General features: G+C 34.5%; 1 protein-coding gene across 2 annotated transcripts in view; it reads left to right on the forward strand.

Annotated features, from left to right (window-relative positions):
- kcnip1a (Kv channel interacting protein 1 a) overlaps positions 1-14,797 on the forward strand; it is a 41,368-nt gene extending 26,571 nt beyond the window's left edge. For both annotated transcript variants that reach the window (XM_026280301.1, XM_026280303.1), the window contains exons 2-8: positions 9,124-9,248; positions 9,330-9,399; positions 11,588-11,658; positions 11,785-11,892; positions 11,985-12,089; positions 12,184-12,246; positions 13,402-14,797. In XM_026280301.1, coding sequence (XP_026136086.1) covers positions 9,124-9,248; positions 9,330-9,399; positions 11,588-11,658; positions 11,785-11,892; positions 11,985-12,089; positions 12,184-12,246; positions 13,402-13,449 — 590 coding nt within the window. In that variant the 3' untranslated portion in view covers positions 13,450-14,797. The remainder of the gene's footprint in view (positions 1-9,123; positions 9,249-9,329; positions 9,400-11,587; positions 11,659-11,784; positions 11,893-11,984; positions 12,090-12,183; positions 12,247-13,401) is intronic.
- The last annotated feature ends 417 nt before the right edge of the window (positions 14,798-15,214 follow it).

Below are 15,214 nucleotides of genomic sequence, written 5' to 3' on the forward strand. Positions count from 1 at the left end.
CAGCTAAACATATATGAACCGATCTATCATGTGTCTCAACACCTCTTTGACGAGTGCCTGGAAAACCGCTGGTGAGTTGGATAGCCTGAAGGGCATAACCAAGTATTCAAAGTGGCCTCTGGGGGTATTAAATGCGGTTTTGCACTCATCCCCCCTCCTGATGCGAACAAAATGATAGGCGTTACGTAAATCAAATTTTGTGGAGATGGATGCTCCCTGCAATCTTTCGAAAGCTGAAGACATCAACAGCAAAGGATAAGTATTCTTTGCCGTGATGTTATTCAACCCTCGGTAATCAATACAAGGTCGCAGAGATCGCTGTTGCTTGCTGAATCCATTGTGTGTGGTCAGATCGTTCTGTGATGAAATGATGAGATGGATTCAATAGCAAGTAAGAGAGTTTTATTAATAAATGTGAAACAGGGATGATGATGATGATGAAAACAAAGTCAGAAGAAGCCAACACTCAGTGACACAGGGACGCTGTGGTACAGCCCATTCCGGCGTGAATATCCTGGGAGGTGAGTGAAGACAAACGACAATCAGGAAGTTGACGGCGGTGGTAATCAGGGAGATGAAGATGATGAGAGGGCAGACGTGCAGGACAAACGGACAGGCAGCGAGGAAACTGGACAGGCGGGAACAGAACGGTTATCCAAACTACGATCTGACAAAAGACAAGGAGAAAACAGAGAGACTAAATAGTCAGCGCAGATCCTCTGCAGCTGGCGTACTGATTAGTCCTGATTGCAGAGCTGATGAGCCTTGGGATATTTCTTAAAATTATATCAACAAGTCAGATTTATTCTTCCCACATTAAAAGTAATTCACCTAAAAATAGCAATCTTAATCTTTTAATCACCCTCAAGTTGATACAAACCTGTATGTATATATATATATGCAGAGTGTGATTTGCCAGGAGGGATGCGTAGGATTTCCCCCTTACTGGTCAATGTATCCCTGCCTCTGCTTAATTATTTTTATCCCCCCCTCAAAGTGATCAGTGCTACTACACTTTTGGCGAGACGGATCACACAACTTATCACGGATACGTGGTTTGATTAAAGTCAATTTTATTTTAAAATGCGCTACTTTGGCTGGCACGCAGGCTCTCTGTATTCACCACTCTGGAGACTTGCTCAATGTCCCGCCCACGGCGCTATCTGATTGGTTACACCTCACGATAAATAGCCTATCAACACTTGCGAGACGGTTGAAGCCGGGTCCGCTGGGCAGTGGAGTTGCTAACTTGGCGGCTTAGTCGCTAGATTTAGCGCCTTTTTGGACAATCATTATCGAGCCTCTCTCTCTTTATCTGCTGTGTTCAGCGAGCGCAGAGAGGAACAGCACTTTCAGTAAAAAAAAAAGAAAAAAAAGAAAGATATTCTGTTGCTTCTAACTATTTACAAGCAAGTATAGCCGACATCAATCACAGAATAATCACTGACTTTATCGTATTTGTATTTGATTTCATTAGTGCAGATTAATGTTTGAGAGCTGGTTATGTAGTCTTAATGGACCGCGCTTTGTAATGGACCATCATTGTAATATTTGTTCCTTTGTCTTACAACAGAAACATTAAAATATAGTAATAAAAACTGTTTTATTGAGAATTAAATTAAATGGCTAAATTAAATTGCAGCATACGGAGACACTACAATATGACGCACTTACGTCATAAATATGCTAATTAGCATATGACGTCATATATGTATATATATATATATATATATTTATATATGTGTATATATATATATATATATATATATATATATATATATATATATGTATATATATATTTGTATATATATATATATATATATATATATATATATATATATATATATATATATATATATATATATATATATATATATATGTATATGTATATATATATATATATATATATATATATGTATATATATATATATATATATATATATATATGTATATATATATATATATATGTATATGTATATGTATATACATATATATATATATATGTGTGTATATATATATATATATATATATATATATATATATATATATATATATGTATGTATATATATATATATATGTATATATATGTATATATATATATATATATATATACACACACATATATATATATATATATATATATATATATATATATATTTGTGCTCAACAGCTGAAAGAACCTCATAACAACTTGAGGGTCTATAAATCATACAGAATTGAACTTTTTCTAGTTGTTTTGTGTAGTATGCAGCAGATGGCCAGCCAATAAACTAAATGTTTGGTTTAATCTATTGTAATGATCTTTTATAATGAATTCTATCTGATACGAGACATTGATCGATTCATTACTCTGTCAGAGCGATGATGCCTGTCTAATTCAAACCAGTGTTATTTTAGTATCACTGAGATGCTATTATAGTTTTTATTAACATTTTGAATGTTTTTATTTTTACATTTAATTTAATTTAGAAGTTTTAGTCATTTTCTCTATATTTCATTTTTGTATTTGTATTGTTTTTTATGTTTATGGCTTTTGATGTTTTTTTAATTGATTTATATATTTTTAATTTATGTTTCAGCAAGTTGCCAATGCAACATATATCATTATCATTAAAGTTTTTTTTTTTTTACATTTCAGTTCATGTTTATATATTAAATATAATTATTATTATAGTAATCATAATAATATTAATAATAATAATAATTATTATTATTATTAATTAATAATTATTATTATTCAGATTGTGTATAATTATCAAACACGCAGCTCACCCACTCAGATGTCACTAGAGTTTGATTTTGGTAACATTGGAATAAAATGAATTGCAGTGGGAGAATATTTTGGGTCAATGACGTTAATGAATCCTTCATTTCCATTTCTGCTGTCATCATGACTCCTTAAGGTCAATTCAAAAATATTATAGTATTGGTTGATTGTTGTTGCTGGTGTAAGGTGAATGATTTTCAATAGAAGCCTTACTGCCTTATTGCATGCATCATATCACATGTGCACATAACGTGAAAAATCACAAGAAGCATCCTCTGTGTGTGTCATTTATAAACTGAATACAGCTTGAGGAAGATGGTTGAAGTGGAACGGCGTGTAATGGGTTTTTACACGACTGGAGTGATGAGAAGTGTGTGTGATTAACGTTTGTCTTAATTAGTGATGTGTCAGGCCTTGATTGCGCAGTGTAATTTCTCAGTGTGTGTGTGTGTGTATGTGTGTGTGTGTGAAAGAGAAGTGTGTGTGTTTCTCTGAATATATTTCACTCTCAAAAAAGGAGCTCTTCTTGCCATGTTAATACAAAGATTATGCTAATTCAGATTATGCAAACCAGAGGATTACAGTGAAGTAAGTGTGTGTGTATCATGAGTGTGTGGGAATAAAGAAGCCGTGTAATGCATGTATGAAACGTTGTAGTAAAAGTGTGGTTATGTGGTGTTTAATTTTGTGTTTCTCCATCAATATTTAAGAATAAATGCATTTGAATGTCACTATGCAGGAGATTATGGTCGGTTTTGTGGATGCTTGTCTCCATCTAGTGGCAGTTCTAACCTTTTAATAAGAGTTATTAAAACAGACAGGAAATAATATGCCAATGCTTATCTTCTTCATGTAAGCAATAACCTACTCAAGGCTTTCTGTATTGTGAATAAATCATATTGCTTTTATAAAATGGTTACAACACACTACAAATATTAAAACCAAAAATGTATGTTTTGATATACATATGGAAGTATAAGTTTATTAAATGCTATCCTTCCAATAAAAATATAGCTCCTGACATTTTGAGTAATTGGCAAGATGCGTAACAGGCCTAATCTTATGGAGCTAAAATAAAAACAGAGAATAGAAACTCTTCTCATCCACTGTGTTATTTCTTCTTCTTTTTTAAGTGATGATGATCATATTTTATACTCACTGATTTTTGTTAAACTAGTTATGTCTGGATAATCGAGTAAACTTTGTTTCAGTCAAGTAAGTGTTCATCTTGAAATATTACAAACATGTACTTTATAAAAATCAGATTTGACAGCAAAAAGACAAGATGACAGAGGGCATGGAGATGATTGTGTGTGACCTGTTTAACAGCAAAGTTTTGATCGGTGATAATTTAGAGGTTTTATTTGTGTATGAAACATCACACAGCAGGCTTCATGGGGTTAAACCTTTAGTGGATGTCAGGCATCAGAAGGTTAAGCTTTACAAACAGAAATGTGTAGATATAAACCAATGACAGTAGAAACATGCAGTTTCATGAACTACAGCTACTAGACTATACATTATGATTCTATGAAATGTGAATATGAAATATTAATGAATAAATTAACGTTTTGGTATATTTAGATCTGGAATAATGTGTCTGTATAAATATGTCTTTTGTTGTCTCTGTGTGTCATGCATGAACTTCACCTTCTAAATGAGGCTCATTAATCAAACCTGCAGTGCTGTGTGTGTGTGTGCGTGTGTGTGTGTGGGGTTGTTTGTGTGACTCATGCTTGGTCATAACGGTCATTTTTCTGAAGGACAACATTGGGCTAAATATATGAATGTTATATATATATGAATATGTATATACATATATGTGATCTACAAACCATGATATTTCATTGCTATTCTTCTGTGACACACACACACACACACACACACACACACACGCAAGCACACTGGTGTTGTTCTTAATGTCCTACCTGAGGGCAGGACTCACCTGGGGCTGCAGGTTCACCTGAGAGTGTGAAGGACACACACACACACACACACACACACACACACACACACACACACACTCCCCTCAGGCTTCTGTGCCATTCAGAATCCACAATGCATGAATGTGAATTGAAGAAGTATTTTGCATTTAAAAGCTTAGAATTCAAATGGAATGAAATCGATGCAGTTGCAAATTTTACTTATTTTAGTTTGAATTAGCCATATACATCCAGTGCCACCCCAATAAAGTTGTATTTAATAAATTTAATTACATTTAATAATTTTTTTTTTATTGACCATAGTAGAACATGTCATATCCATATTTTTTTAATTTACTCTTTACTGTATATTGAATACTGAATATATGTGTGTGTTTGTCTGTGTGTGTGTGTATATATATATATGTTTTTTTTAAGATTATTTTTCATATTTTTATGTCACATTTTTTATATTTTAAATACATTTAAAAACAAAAATGAAAATCAGTTTTAATATAAAATATTTTTCATGAATTGAGGCCAGATGTAGATACTTTTTTCAAACCAAAAATCTACTTTAAAAGCATTTTGTAAATTGTTTCTTTACATATTTTATACATTTTAAACAGTTTTTCACAATGAAGCTGTCACACTACACAAGGAAGCCAGGAATGAAGACACAAGGAATCCATAAAACGAGAGTCTTTAATAATCCAACTGGGGGACATAGAACACATGGAAGACGTTCAAGAACCAACAAAGACCAACTGAAAGGACTAGGGCTTATAAAGACAGGTGCATGGAATAACTCATTAACAGGGACGCAGCACACATGTGGAGGGAAAACACAACATAACAGAAGCACTATGAAACAAATCATACAAATGTTTTTTGTACTTTTTTTAAAACATTTCAAATGTAATACATTTAGATATGTAGTATTACTCAACTCAGGCAATATTTGGCATAATATTAAATATATATATATATATATATATATATATATATATATATATATATATTAATAATTTAATAATTATATAAACTATTTGTTTGAATATTTTTTTAAAACATAAAAACATAAAAAACCTTTTCCATGTAAAATATATATTTTTTAACTGAAATAAAGTTTGTTTGACAATATCTAAAGTCCTCCAAATGATTTTTTTATAATACATTTTTCTTAAAATACATTTTTAAACCTTTAAACCTACATTTAAACCTGTTTTTCTCCATGAAGCATTATGATATAATAATTATCATAATACATTTTTTTTTTTTTTTTGATGTTGTACTTTAACCTCAATATATCAGGCTGGTGTAAATAGTTCAAATGAATATATAATTATTTTGTGTAGATTGTGAATTTTAATCAGGTTTATTATAGTCAACTAAATGAAAACCTTTGTCATGTGAAAAAAAAAAAAAAAAAATTTAAGGTCCTGCATATTGAAAATGTGTTAAACAGCACTGAATATTTCTAAAACACACACACACACAGAGACACACACACACACACATTTGTTTTTGTGAAAAGTGGGTTCATCCCATAGGTGTAATGGTTTTTATAATGTAGAAACTGTATATTCTGTGGCCCTACACCTAACCCTACCCCTAACTCTAACCCTCACAGGAAACTTTGTGCATTTTTACTTTCTCAAAAAAACTCATTCTGTATGATTTATAAGCATTTTGGAAAATGGGGGAATGGGTTATGTCCTCATAAGTCACCCTCTTCTTGTAATACCTGTGTCATACCCATGTCATTATTCAGAGTTGTGTCCTGATATGTCACAAAAACAAGAGCACACACACACACACACACACAGAGAGAGAGAGAGAGAGAGAGAGAGAGAGAGAGAGAGAGAGAGAGAGGACAAACTGGGAAACAAAGAAGCAGATGTCAAAGAGGTGAGAGAGAGAGAGAGAGGTGTATATAAAGATGGATGTCGAGAGCTCAGCAAATACAGAAAGAGACTGGAATGAAACCGAGAGGAAAATTAGATTATTAAGACTAATAAAGAGATCAAGCGCGATGGAGAAAGCAGAGGGAGACGGACTGCAAACTTTAGCCATAGTGCTGCTGCTGTGTGGAGCTCTGAAACTCCTGCACACGCTCGGACTCATCAGCACCGAGGGTGAGACTCACAAAACCACTGAACTAAGAGTCTTTATCAGAGATCTGTGTGCTTAAATGTGTGCGTTTAACAATAGACGGCTGATAATCAATGTGTGCCGTGAATCAGACTTAACCTCTTACATTTATCACTGTAATTCACTGTACTTCTGCAGAAAAATGAATTTCACCAGCTGTGGAATAAGATCAAGGTGTGAATGAGACAAACATTCATCATAAATATATTTATAACATACAAAGAAATTGTGATGCTTGACACTGGCACTGAAAAACAGTTGGTGTGGAGTTTACTTCTAAATGATTTTCATTCAGAAACTGCTTGTAAATTTCAGAAATAATTACGGGAGATTGCCAAGTAATTGAATTAAATTTGAAATTATGAAGAAGACCATTGTGTGTGTGTTAGAGAGAGTGCAGTGCTGTAACGAGATGCTGCTAAAGGACACTGAGCAGCAGAGAGAGCCTCCGGCACATGACCTTTGACCTCACCTGTGTGTGTCCTTCAGTGCCTTAACACACACACACACACATGCCTCGTCCGTCCTTATGTTTTATGATTAACCTGCCAGAATGATCCTAGTCAGTCACCTTCATATTTCAGACCGTAAATTTGAGTTTTTCTCTTTTCAGTTGAGTGTTGTTGTGACTTCTGAAGTACAGTTGAGTGCTTTTGTACAGTTGATATTGCTATTTCAGATGCTATTATAGTTTTTCATAATATTTGGAATTAGTTTTTATTTTAATTTTTTTAATTACAATTTTCATTTTTGTAAACGCTTTATTAGTTTGGTTGTCCTTTTTATCGTTTCTATGTAGTTTTTATATCATTTCAGCTTTTAGTTTATTTTAGTACATCAAGTTGAAAATAAGAAAAATATTGGCTCAGCACCTACCTGAAACAAAACAAAATCAATTTTATTCAGGTATTTTAAGTAAAAAAAAAATGTTTTAATTGTTTTAATTAACTGTAATAACTCCGTAAGGAATATTTTTAAATATGCTAAATAAAAAATGCAAATGAGCTAATCATGCGTTTCCAACATTGTGAATGTCAAACGCTTGTTTAACAGTCGTGTGGCTTTGCTGTCATCATCTCTAGTACATGAGGGAGTTTCTGCTAATACATTTTTGAAACATGATTCAGTGCTTCAGAGTAAGAAATAAACCTCTCACTGTTTGCTATTTCTGACAGTGGATCTCATCTCATGCATTTTTTTTTTTTTTTTTTTTTTTACATCTACACTATTTAAAAGTTTGTGGTTAACAGTTTTTATGTATATATATATTTGCTCACCAAGTCTACATTTATTTAAAAAATAAATAAATAAATAAAATAAAAACAGAAAATAGTAAAAACAGTAATACTGTGAAATATTATTACACTTTAAAATAAGTTCTGAATATATTGTAAGATCTGAATATATAGTAAAATGTAATTTATTCCTGTAATCAAAGCTGAATTTTCAGCATCATTACTCTAGTCTTCAGTTTCACATGAAATCATTCTAATATTCATGTTTGGTGCTTAAGAAACATATCTGATTATGAACAATGTTGAAAACAGTTCATATTTTTGTGAAAACAAAAATGCTCACATTTTGATGAACAGAAAGTTCAAAAGAACAAAACTTATTTGAAACAGTAATCTTTTGTAACATTGCAGATGTCTTTACTATGGAATCCCATTTCTGCCACTGAAAAAAAAAGTTTATTGCTTTTTACTCAAAATTCTGAGTTAAAAAGTCATAACTGTGAGATAAGAAGTCGCAATTCTGACTTGATAACACAATTTTGAGGGTAGGAAAAAAACTGATATGTTCTCAGGATTGCATGTCTATATCTCACAATTGTGATTTTATGTCTCGAAATTCTGACTGTTTGTCAAAATTGTGAGTTTATTGTGAGCTATAAACTCACGGTTACGAGTTATAAAGTCAACATTGCATGATATAAACTCACAATTCTGACTTTTTTCTCGCAATTGTGAGTTTATCTCTCGCAATTCTGATTTTTTTTCTCTCACAATTTTGAACAAAATGTCAGAATTGTGAGATAAAAAGTCACAATTACCTTTTTTATTATTCAGTGGAGGAAACGGGGTTCCATACTTTACAGTGCATTTTTTGCTGAATAAAAGTCTTATCTTCTTCTTAAAAGTTTTTTGACTTTTTATCCCTATATACAATATTTTAATTGATTTAAACAAAATATTGTATTTCCTGTTTAAATGCATTGTATGAAGTAAATCAAGTGTATTGGCCATGTCGTGTTGTAAATGTGTTGTAATCTGTGTGTAGATAAGGTGGATGATGATCTGGAGCTGTCTATCGTGTGTCACCGTCCCGAGGGTTTGGAGCCACTGGAGGCTCAGACAAACTTCAACAAGAAAGAGCTGCAAGTGCTCTACAGAGGCTTTAAAAACGTATGCCCACTCGCACACTTGGAGGCTTGTTTTCCTGATCCGTCAAGACCTGACGTTTGTGTTTTTCTGCTTGTTTGTCAGGAGTGTCCCAGCGGTGTGGTCAACGAGGAGACGTTCAAACAGATCTACTCGCAGTTCTTTCCTCACGGCGGTTAGTGTGTGTCTGCAGCTGATCTGTCTATGTCTGTGTCTGTGTCTGTGTCTGCATCTGCGTCTGCATCTGTGTCTACGTCTGTGTCTGTCTGCGTCTGCATCTGTGTCTGCGTCTGTGTCTGCATCTGTGTCTGTCTGTGTCTGTCTGCGTCTATGTCTGCGTCTGCATCTGTGTCTGCGTCTGTATCTGTGTCTGTGTCTGTGTCTTCGTCTGTGTCTGCATCTGTGTCTGCGTCAGTGTCTGCATCTGTCTGTGTCTGCAGCTGATCTGTCTGTGTCTGCGTCTGTGTCTGCATCTGTGTCTGCATCTGTGTCTGCGTCTGTCTGTGTCTGCGTCTGCAGCTGATCTGTCTGTGTCTGCGTCTGCATCTGCGTCTGCATCTGCATCTGCAGCTGATCTGTCTGTGTCTGCGTCTGCATCTGTGTCTGCGTCTGTGTCTGCAGCTGATCTGTCTGTGTCTGCGTCTGCATCTGTGTCTGTAGCTGATCTGTCTGTGTCTGCGTCTGCATCTGCACCTGTGTCTGTGTCTGCAGCTGATCTGTCTGTGTCTGCGTCTGTGTCTGTCTGCAGCTGATCTGTCTGCGTCTGCGTCTGTGTCTGCAGCTGATCTGTCTGTGTCTGCGTCTGTGTCTGTCTGCAGCTGATCTGTCTGCGTCTGCGTCTGTGTCTGCAGCTGATCTGTCTGTGTCTGCGTCTGTGTCTGCATCTGTGTCTGCATCTGTGTCTGCGTCTGTCTGTGTCTGTGTCTGCAGCTGATCTGTCTGTGTCTGCGTCTGCATCTGCGTCTGCATCTGCATCTGCAGCTGATCTGTCTGTGTCTGCGTCTGCATCTGTGTCTGCGTCTGTGTCTGCAGCTGATCTGTCTGTGTCTGCGTCTGCATCTGTGTCTGTAGCTGATCTGTCTGTGTCTGCATCTGCATCTGCATCTGTGTCTGTGTCTGCAGCTGATCTGTCTGTGTCTGCGTCTGTGTCTGTCTGCAGCTGATCTGTCTGCGTCTGCGTCTGTGTCTGCAGCTGATCTGTCTGTGTCTGCGTCTGTGTCTGTCTGCAGCTGATCTGTCTGTGTTTGCATCTGTGTCTGTGTCTGCTTCTCAGTCAGATCACTTGATTATAAAGACGCAGTCAGTGTTCATCATTAGTTAAATCATCTTTACTGAAGTGATTGTGAGCAGGATCTCACTTCTTCAAATTGTGCTTTGCATTAAAACTACAGATATCAGCAGGTTCTGTGAGATTTACATTTAGGATGTCAGTGTTACTTTATATAATATTATAGTTTTTGTTAATATTTTGAATTGGATTTAAATTATATTTTTGGTTTACATTTGAATAGTTTTATTAATTTTGTTTGTGTTGTGTAATTTATCGTTTTTGTTATTTTTTAAGATGCCTGTATATATTTTTTAAGTTAGTTTGTTCTTTTAGTTTTATTTTAATACTAAAATGAAATGAAAATACAAATTTTGTCTTTACAGCAAGCCGACTTTGTTGTACCTTTTTCAGTTTCAGTTAATGTTTGTTTAACAATTGTTTATTTTAGGATTTAGTTTTATTTAATAGTTGTTGAAATTAACATTTAGCATAATACATGCTTTAGATGTATTGTGATTTTCTATATAGTTTTAATTAAGTTAAGGTTTTTGTAAATTTAGTTTCAGTGATTTTAGTACTTGAATTTAAACTAAATCAAAATGTAAAATTTTGACTTTGCAACTAGCTGAATTAAAATGAGTTTCTTTTTAAATATATATACATATATTTATATATTATACTTCAGTTAATTTTTATTTTATTCATATGTTCATATTTTATTTGAAGTAAATCCTTTTTTTTCGTGCATGTATTTTGCTTTACTTTACAATAGTGTCCCATTAGTTAAGGTTAGTTAACGTTAGTTACTTACTCTACCATCATCAATATATTTGTTGTACTATATATAATTAATATATACAACTTATGATTATAATGTGAAATGTTGACTTTACATTTAACTAAGATTAATAACTGCTTTTGCAGGATTTTTTTATTGTTAGTACATGTTAACTAATGCAGCTGACTAATTTTAACAAATGTAACCCTTGTTTTAAAGTGTTGGGGTTTTACACTAACAGTAACTCCCCTCCTATAGTACTTAACAACTATGAAATCATTTGAGATGTGATGTATACATGTGTTTTCCCTGCAGACGCCAGCACATACGCGCATTACCTGTTCAATGCCTTCGACACTTCCGACAATGGATCCATCAAATTCGAGGTGCCATTTCTCTTTATTTATCCACTCTTCCTCACCTTCTCTTGTTGATTTTATTTGTGTGTCAGCAGGGCTTTATGATTGTGTCTGCAATGATAAATCACTCCTCATTGTTTCTCTCTCCGTCAGGACTTTGTAATGGCTCTGTCCATCTTGTTGAGAGGAACAACAACAGAGAAGTTACAGTGGACCTTCAACCTGTACGACATTAACAGAGACGGTTACATTACTAAAGAGGTTTGTGTGTGTCAGTCCTCACTCTTTTTCTCCAATAATATGTCTTAATAAGATGATCAAAATGTATAATGAAATGCATTTTACTGTTCCAGGAGATGACTGATATAGTGAAAGCCATATATGACATGATGGGCCGCTTCACGTATCCCGCTCTGAAGACAGACGCTCCCAAACAACACGTGGACGCTTTCTTTCAGGTCAGTTTGTGATCGTACTGTAGGTCTTGAATATTGGTCGGCACTACAAGATGATGATGTTGTTTTCATCATATTATAAATCACTTCCATGCAGAAAATGGACAGGAACCGAGATGGAGTCGTCACTCTTGATGAGTTTATTCTCGCATGTCAAGAGGTAGGCTACAGTATCTTTGGCATACTACTACACGGACTATTTTTTCTAGTATGTATATACAATTGCACATTTAGTATGCATGGACAATCAAATGAACTAATACATAAAAAGTGCAGTATACAAGCATACTACTCATACTGTTTCTGCAGTATGTAAACTGTGTGCAAATTTAGACAATGGCTGACAACATTTGAAAAATGTGCCGTTTCCATACATACTTTACACTGTATATATACTGCAAAAATAGCATCCAGAGTATGCTCCTATACAGCACTTTTTTGCAAATCTAGGTAGGTAGTAGGTTATGTATATATGTGAGTGAGTTCGTGACGATGCAACATATTTGAAACATTTCTCAATGCATACTGTTTAACATATTATTTCTTTAAAAAGTAAACAGTATATACTGCGCAGTATGCAGTAGACTACAGTGTTACTCCATTCCAGTGGTGGCCCGTTACTTTCATCCTCTGTTAAATGTAAGCAGTGCCCTCCGGTGTTAGAGAGTGAGTACTGCAGTATTGATATTGTCACCAGCCATTTGTTTGTATATTTCATTAAAAAAGTAAGTAAAAAGTAGCTAATATTACCATCCAGGCATGGTTATTATAATATGTCACCGGCACATGATTTGTAAATATGTCACTTTATTAACTTTTTGTTAATGAATGATTACGTTTTAGGTTTTTATCATCGGACATAAACCTTTTATAATTTTTTTTTTTTTTTTGTCTATTCATTTATCCATTTTTTTTTTTTCACATTTTCACTTGTTTGGCACAGTGACATGTGCTAGATTATAAACAAACAGATTAAGTTTTATTTATACACATTTTTAATCATTCCAAAATAATTTGCAGCATTCATCATTGCTTTATTTTTGTTTTATACCATACAACACCAGCAGTTGAAAGAATCTAACTCTGTGAACTGTGATTGGTCGTTCTTCAGCTGCTTCTTGTCTCATTGGGAGGTTATTTTTTACTAAGACACACTGATAGTCTAAAGACAGATTTGCTCTTTTCACCTCTCTAATGGTTTTCAGGTATTTTCAAGTAGCTATAGTCTGTGTTCTTTCCTCTCTGTCTCTTCTTGCTTTCTTTAGCAGTCTCTCATTGATCTTCTCTTTCTTCTACTTGCATTTCTTCTCTTCAGGATGAAAACATCATGAGATCATTGCAGCTCTTTGAGAACGTGATATAGAGCTACAGGAAGAAAGAAACCAATGAACTATTGAATCTGATCAAATAAAGGAGGAATAACTTTTACCCCAATCACCATGGTTACAGTTTGACATCACCTTGTTACCATGGCAATATGCCGACTGTTTGATGTACATCCCGGGAAACCTGCGCATCCTTTAACCCCCGGTGTTTGACCTCGTTCTGTTACAGATGTGAGATTTATATGTCTATAACCAAAAAAGCTACTATGTCGGTAATTGTGTGTGCGAAAGGCCCAGCGGGTTTCCAAGAGGTCCTGTAGAAGCCAGTTGAGCTCTTTCCATGGGACTGAATTTACTGTGAGGGATTTGAAAGTACATGTGATGCATTTTAAGCTATTAATGGTTGATTGTGGGTACGTTTTTCAAGAGCAACATCCGATGTACTCGACCTGTGATGGCTCTTCAGCTAATGTGCTACAGATATTCATCCTAAAACCGTTTTTCTGTGTCTGTCATTTAAGTACAGTAGGAATGCTAATAATATAACCAGTGGTTTTCTCATGATCCGACCCATCAGAGTTGCTTGTCTGCTGTGTTTGTTTTTGACAGCATTTGTCTTGTGCTCGTGCATCTCGTCATCCTGACCACTGCTTGCTGGTCGTGTCCATCATTAGTGATAGTCTGTATTCATCACTCGTCTCTTGTTGGCTTGTGATCGCTCTTAGCTCGGCCTACTCGAATATCTGCTTTCTGATTGGTCTGTTTGTCTGTCAGTCAGTCAGTGTCGTCTGATAAGTATCCTCAAATGTGGTTCACATTAATGAAGTAGAGTGATTTTATTTAAATATGCATAAATTACAGAGAGAGCAGGTGTCTTATTTCTAATGCTTTTGGGGTGAAGTGTGAGACATTGGCTCCTGTGCAGATGGCTATTGCAAGCTTTAGCTCTCACTATATTTGTCTTTGTTTGTGTTTAACTGATATAAAACCATTTTTTGTTTTATTGCGTTAAAGCTGTGAATTGCCAAAACTTAGTACTGTTTTATGCAGCCATAATGCCAACTTACTGTGACAAAATTCAAGAGAGCAAAAAAAAAAAAAAAAAAAAAAGTTTAATTAATTAAAAGACAGATAATAAAAGATTTATATCATGCTTTGATTTGTCTAGACAAATGCAACTCTGCATAAATGACATTAACAATCCAGTTGCTTCGAAATCTAATGTATATCTGAATGAAACATTATTTGTGGCCTAATGGTTAGAGAGTTGCAACTAAGGTCACAGGTTCAGTTCTCAACATTGGATCTGAGTTTAAAAATAGAGAAAATATATTTAAAATAATTAATATTAGTAAACTCTTCATATATACAGTACAGACCAAAAGTTTGGACACACCTTCTCATTCAAAGAGTTTTCTTTATTTTCATGACTATGAAAATTGTAGATTCACACTGAAGGCATCAAAACTATGAATTAACACATGTGGAATTATATATGGAATTATATACATAACAAAAAAGTGTGAAACAGCTGAAAATATGTCATATTGTAGGTTCTGCAAAGTAGCCACCTTTTGCTTTGATTACTGCTTTGCTCACTCTTGGCATTCTCTTGATGAGCTTCAAGAGGTCGTCACCTGAAATGGTCTTCCAACAGTCTTGAAGGAGTTCCCCGAGAGATGCTTAGCACTTGTTGGCCCTTTTGCCTTCTGTCTGTGGTCCAGCTCACCCCTAAACCATCTCGATTGGGTTCAGGTCCGGTGACTGTTTATTTATTTATTTAGTTTATTTAGGTGACTGTGG

Source organism: Carassius auratus, chromosome 14 (assembly GCF_003368295.1).
Source record: "Carassius auratus strain Wakin chromosome 14, ASM336829v1, whole genome shotgun sequence".
NCBI classification, from domain to species: domain Eukaryota; kingdom Metazoa; phylum Chordata; class Actinopteri; order Cypriniformes; family Cyprinidae; genus Carassius; species Carassius auratus.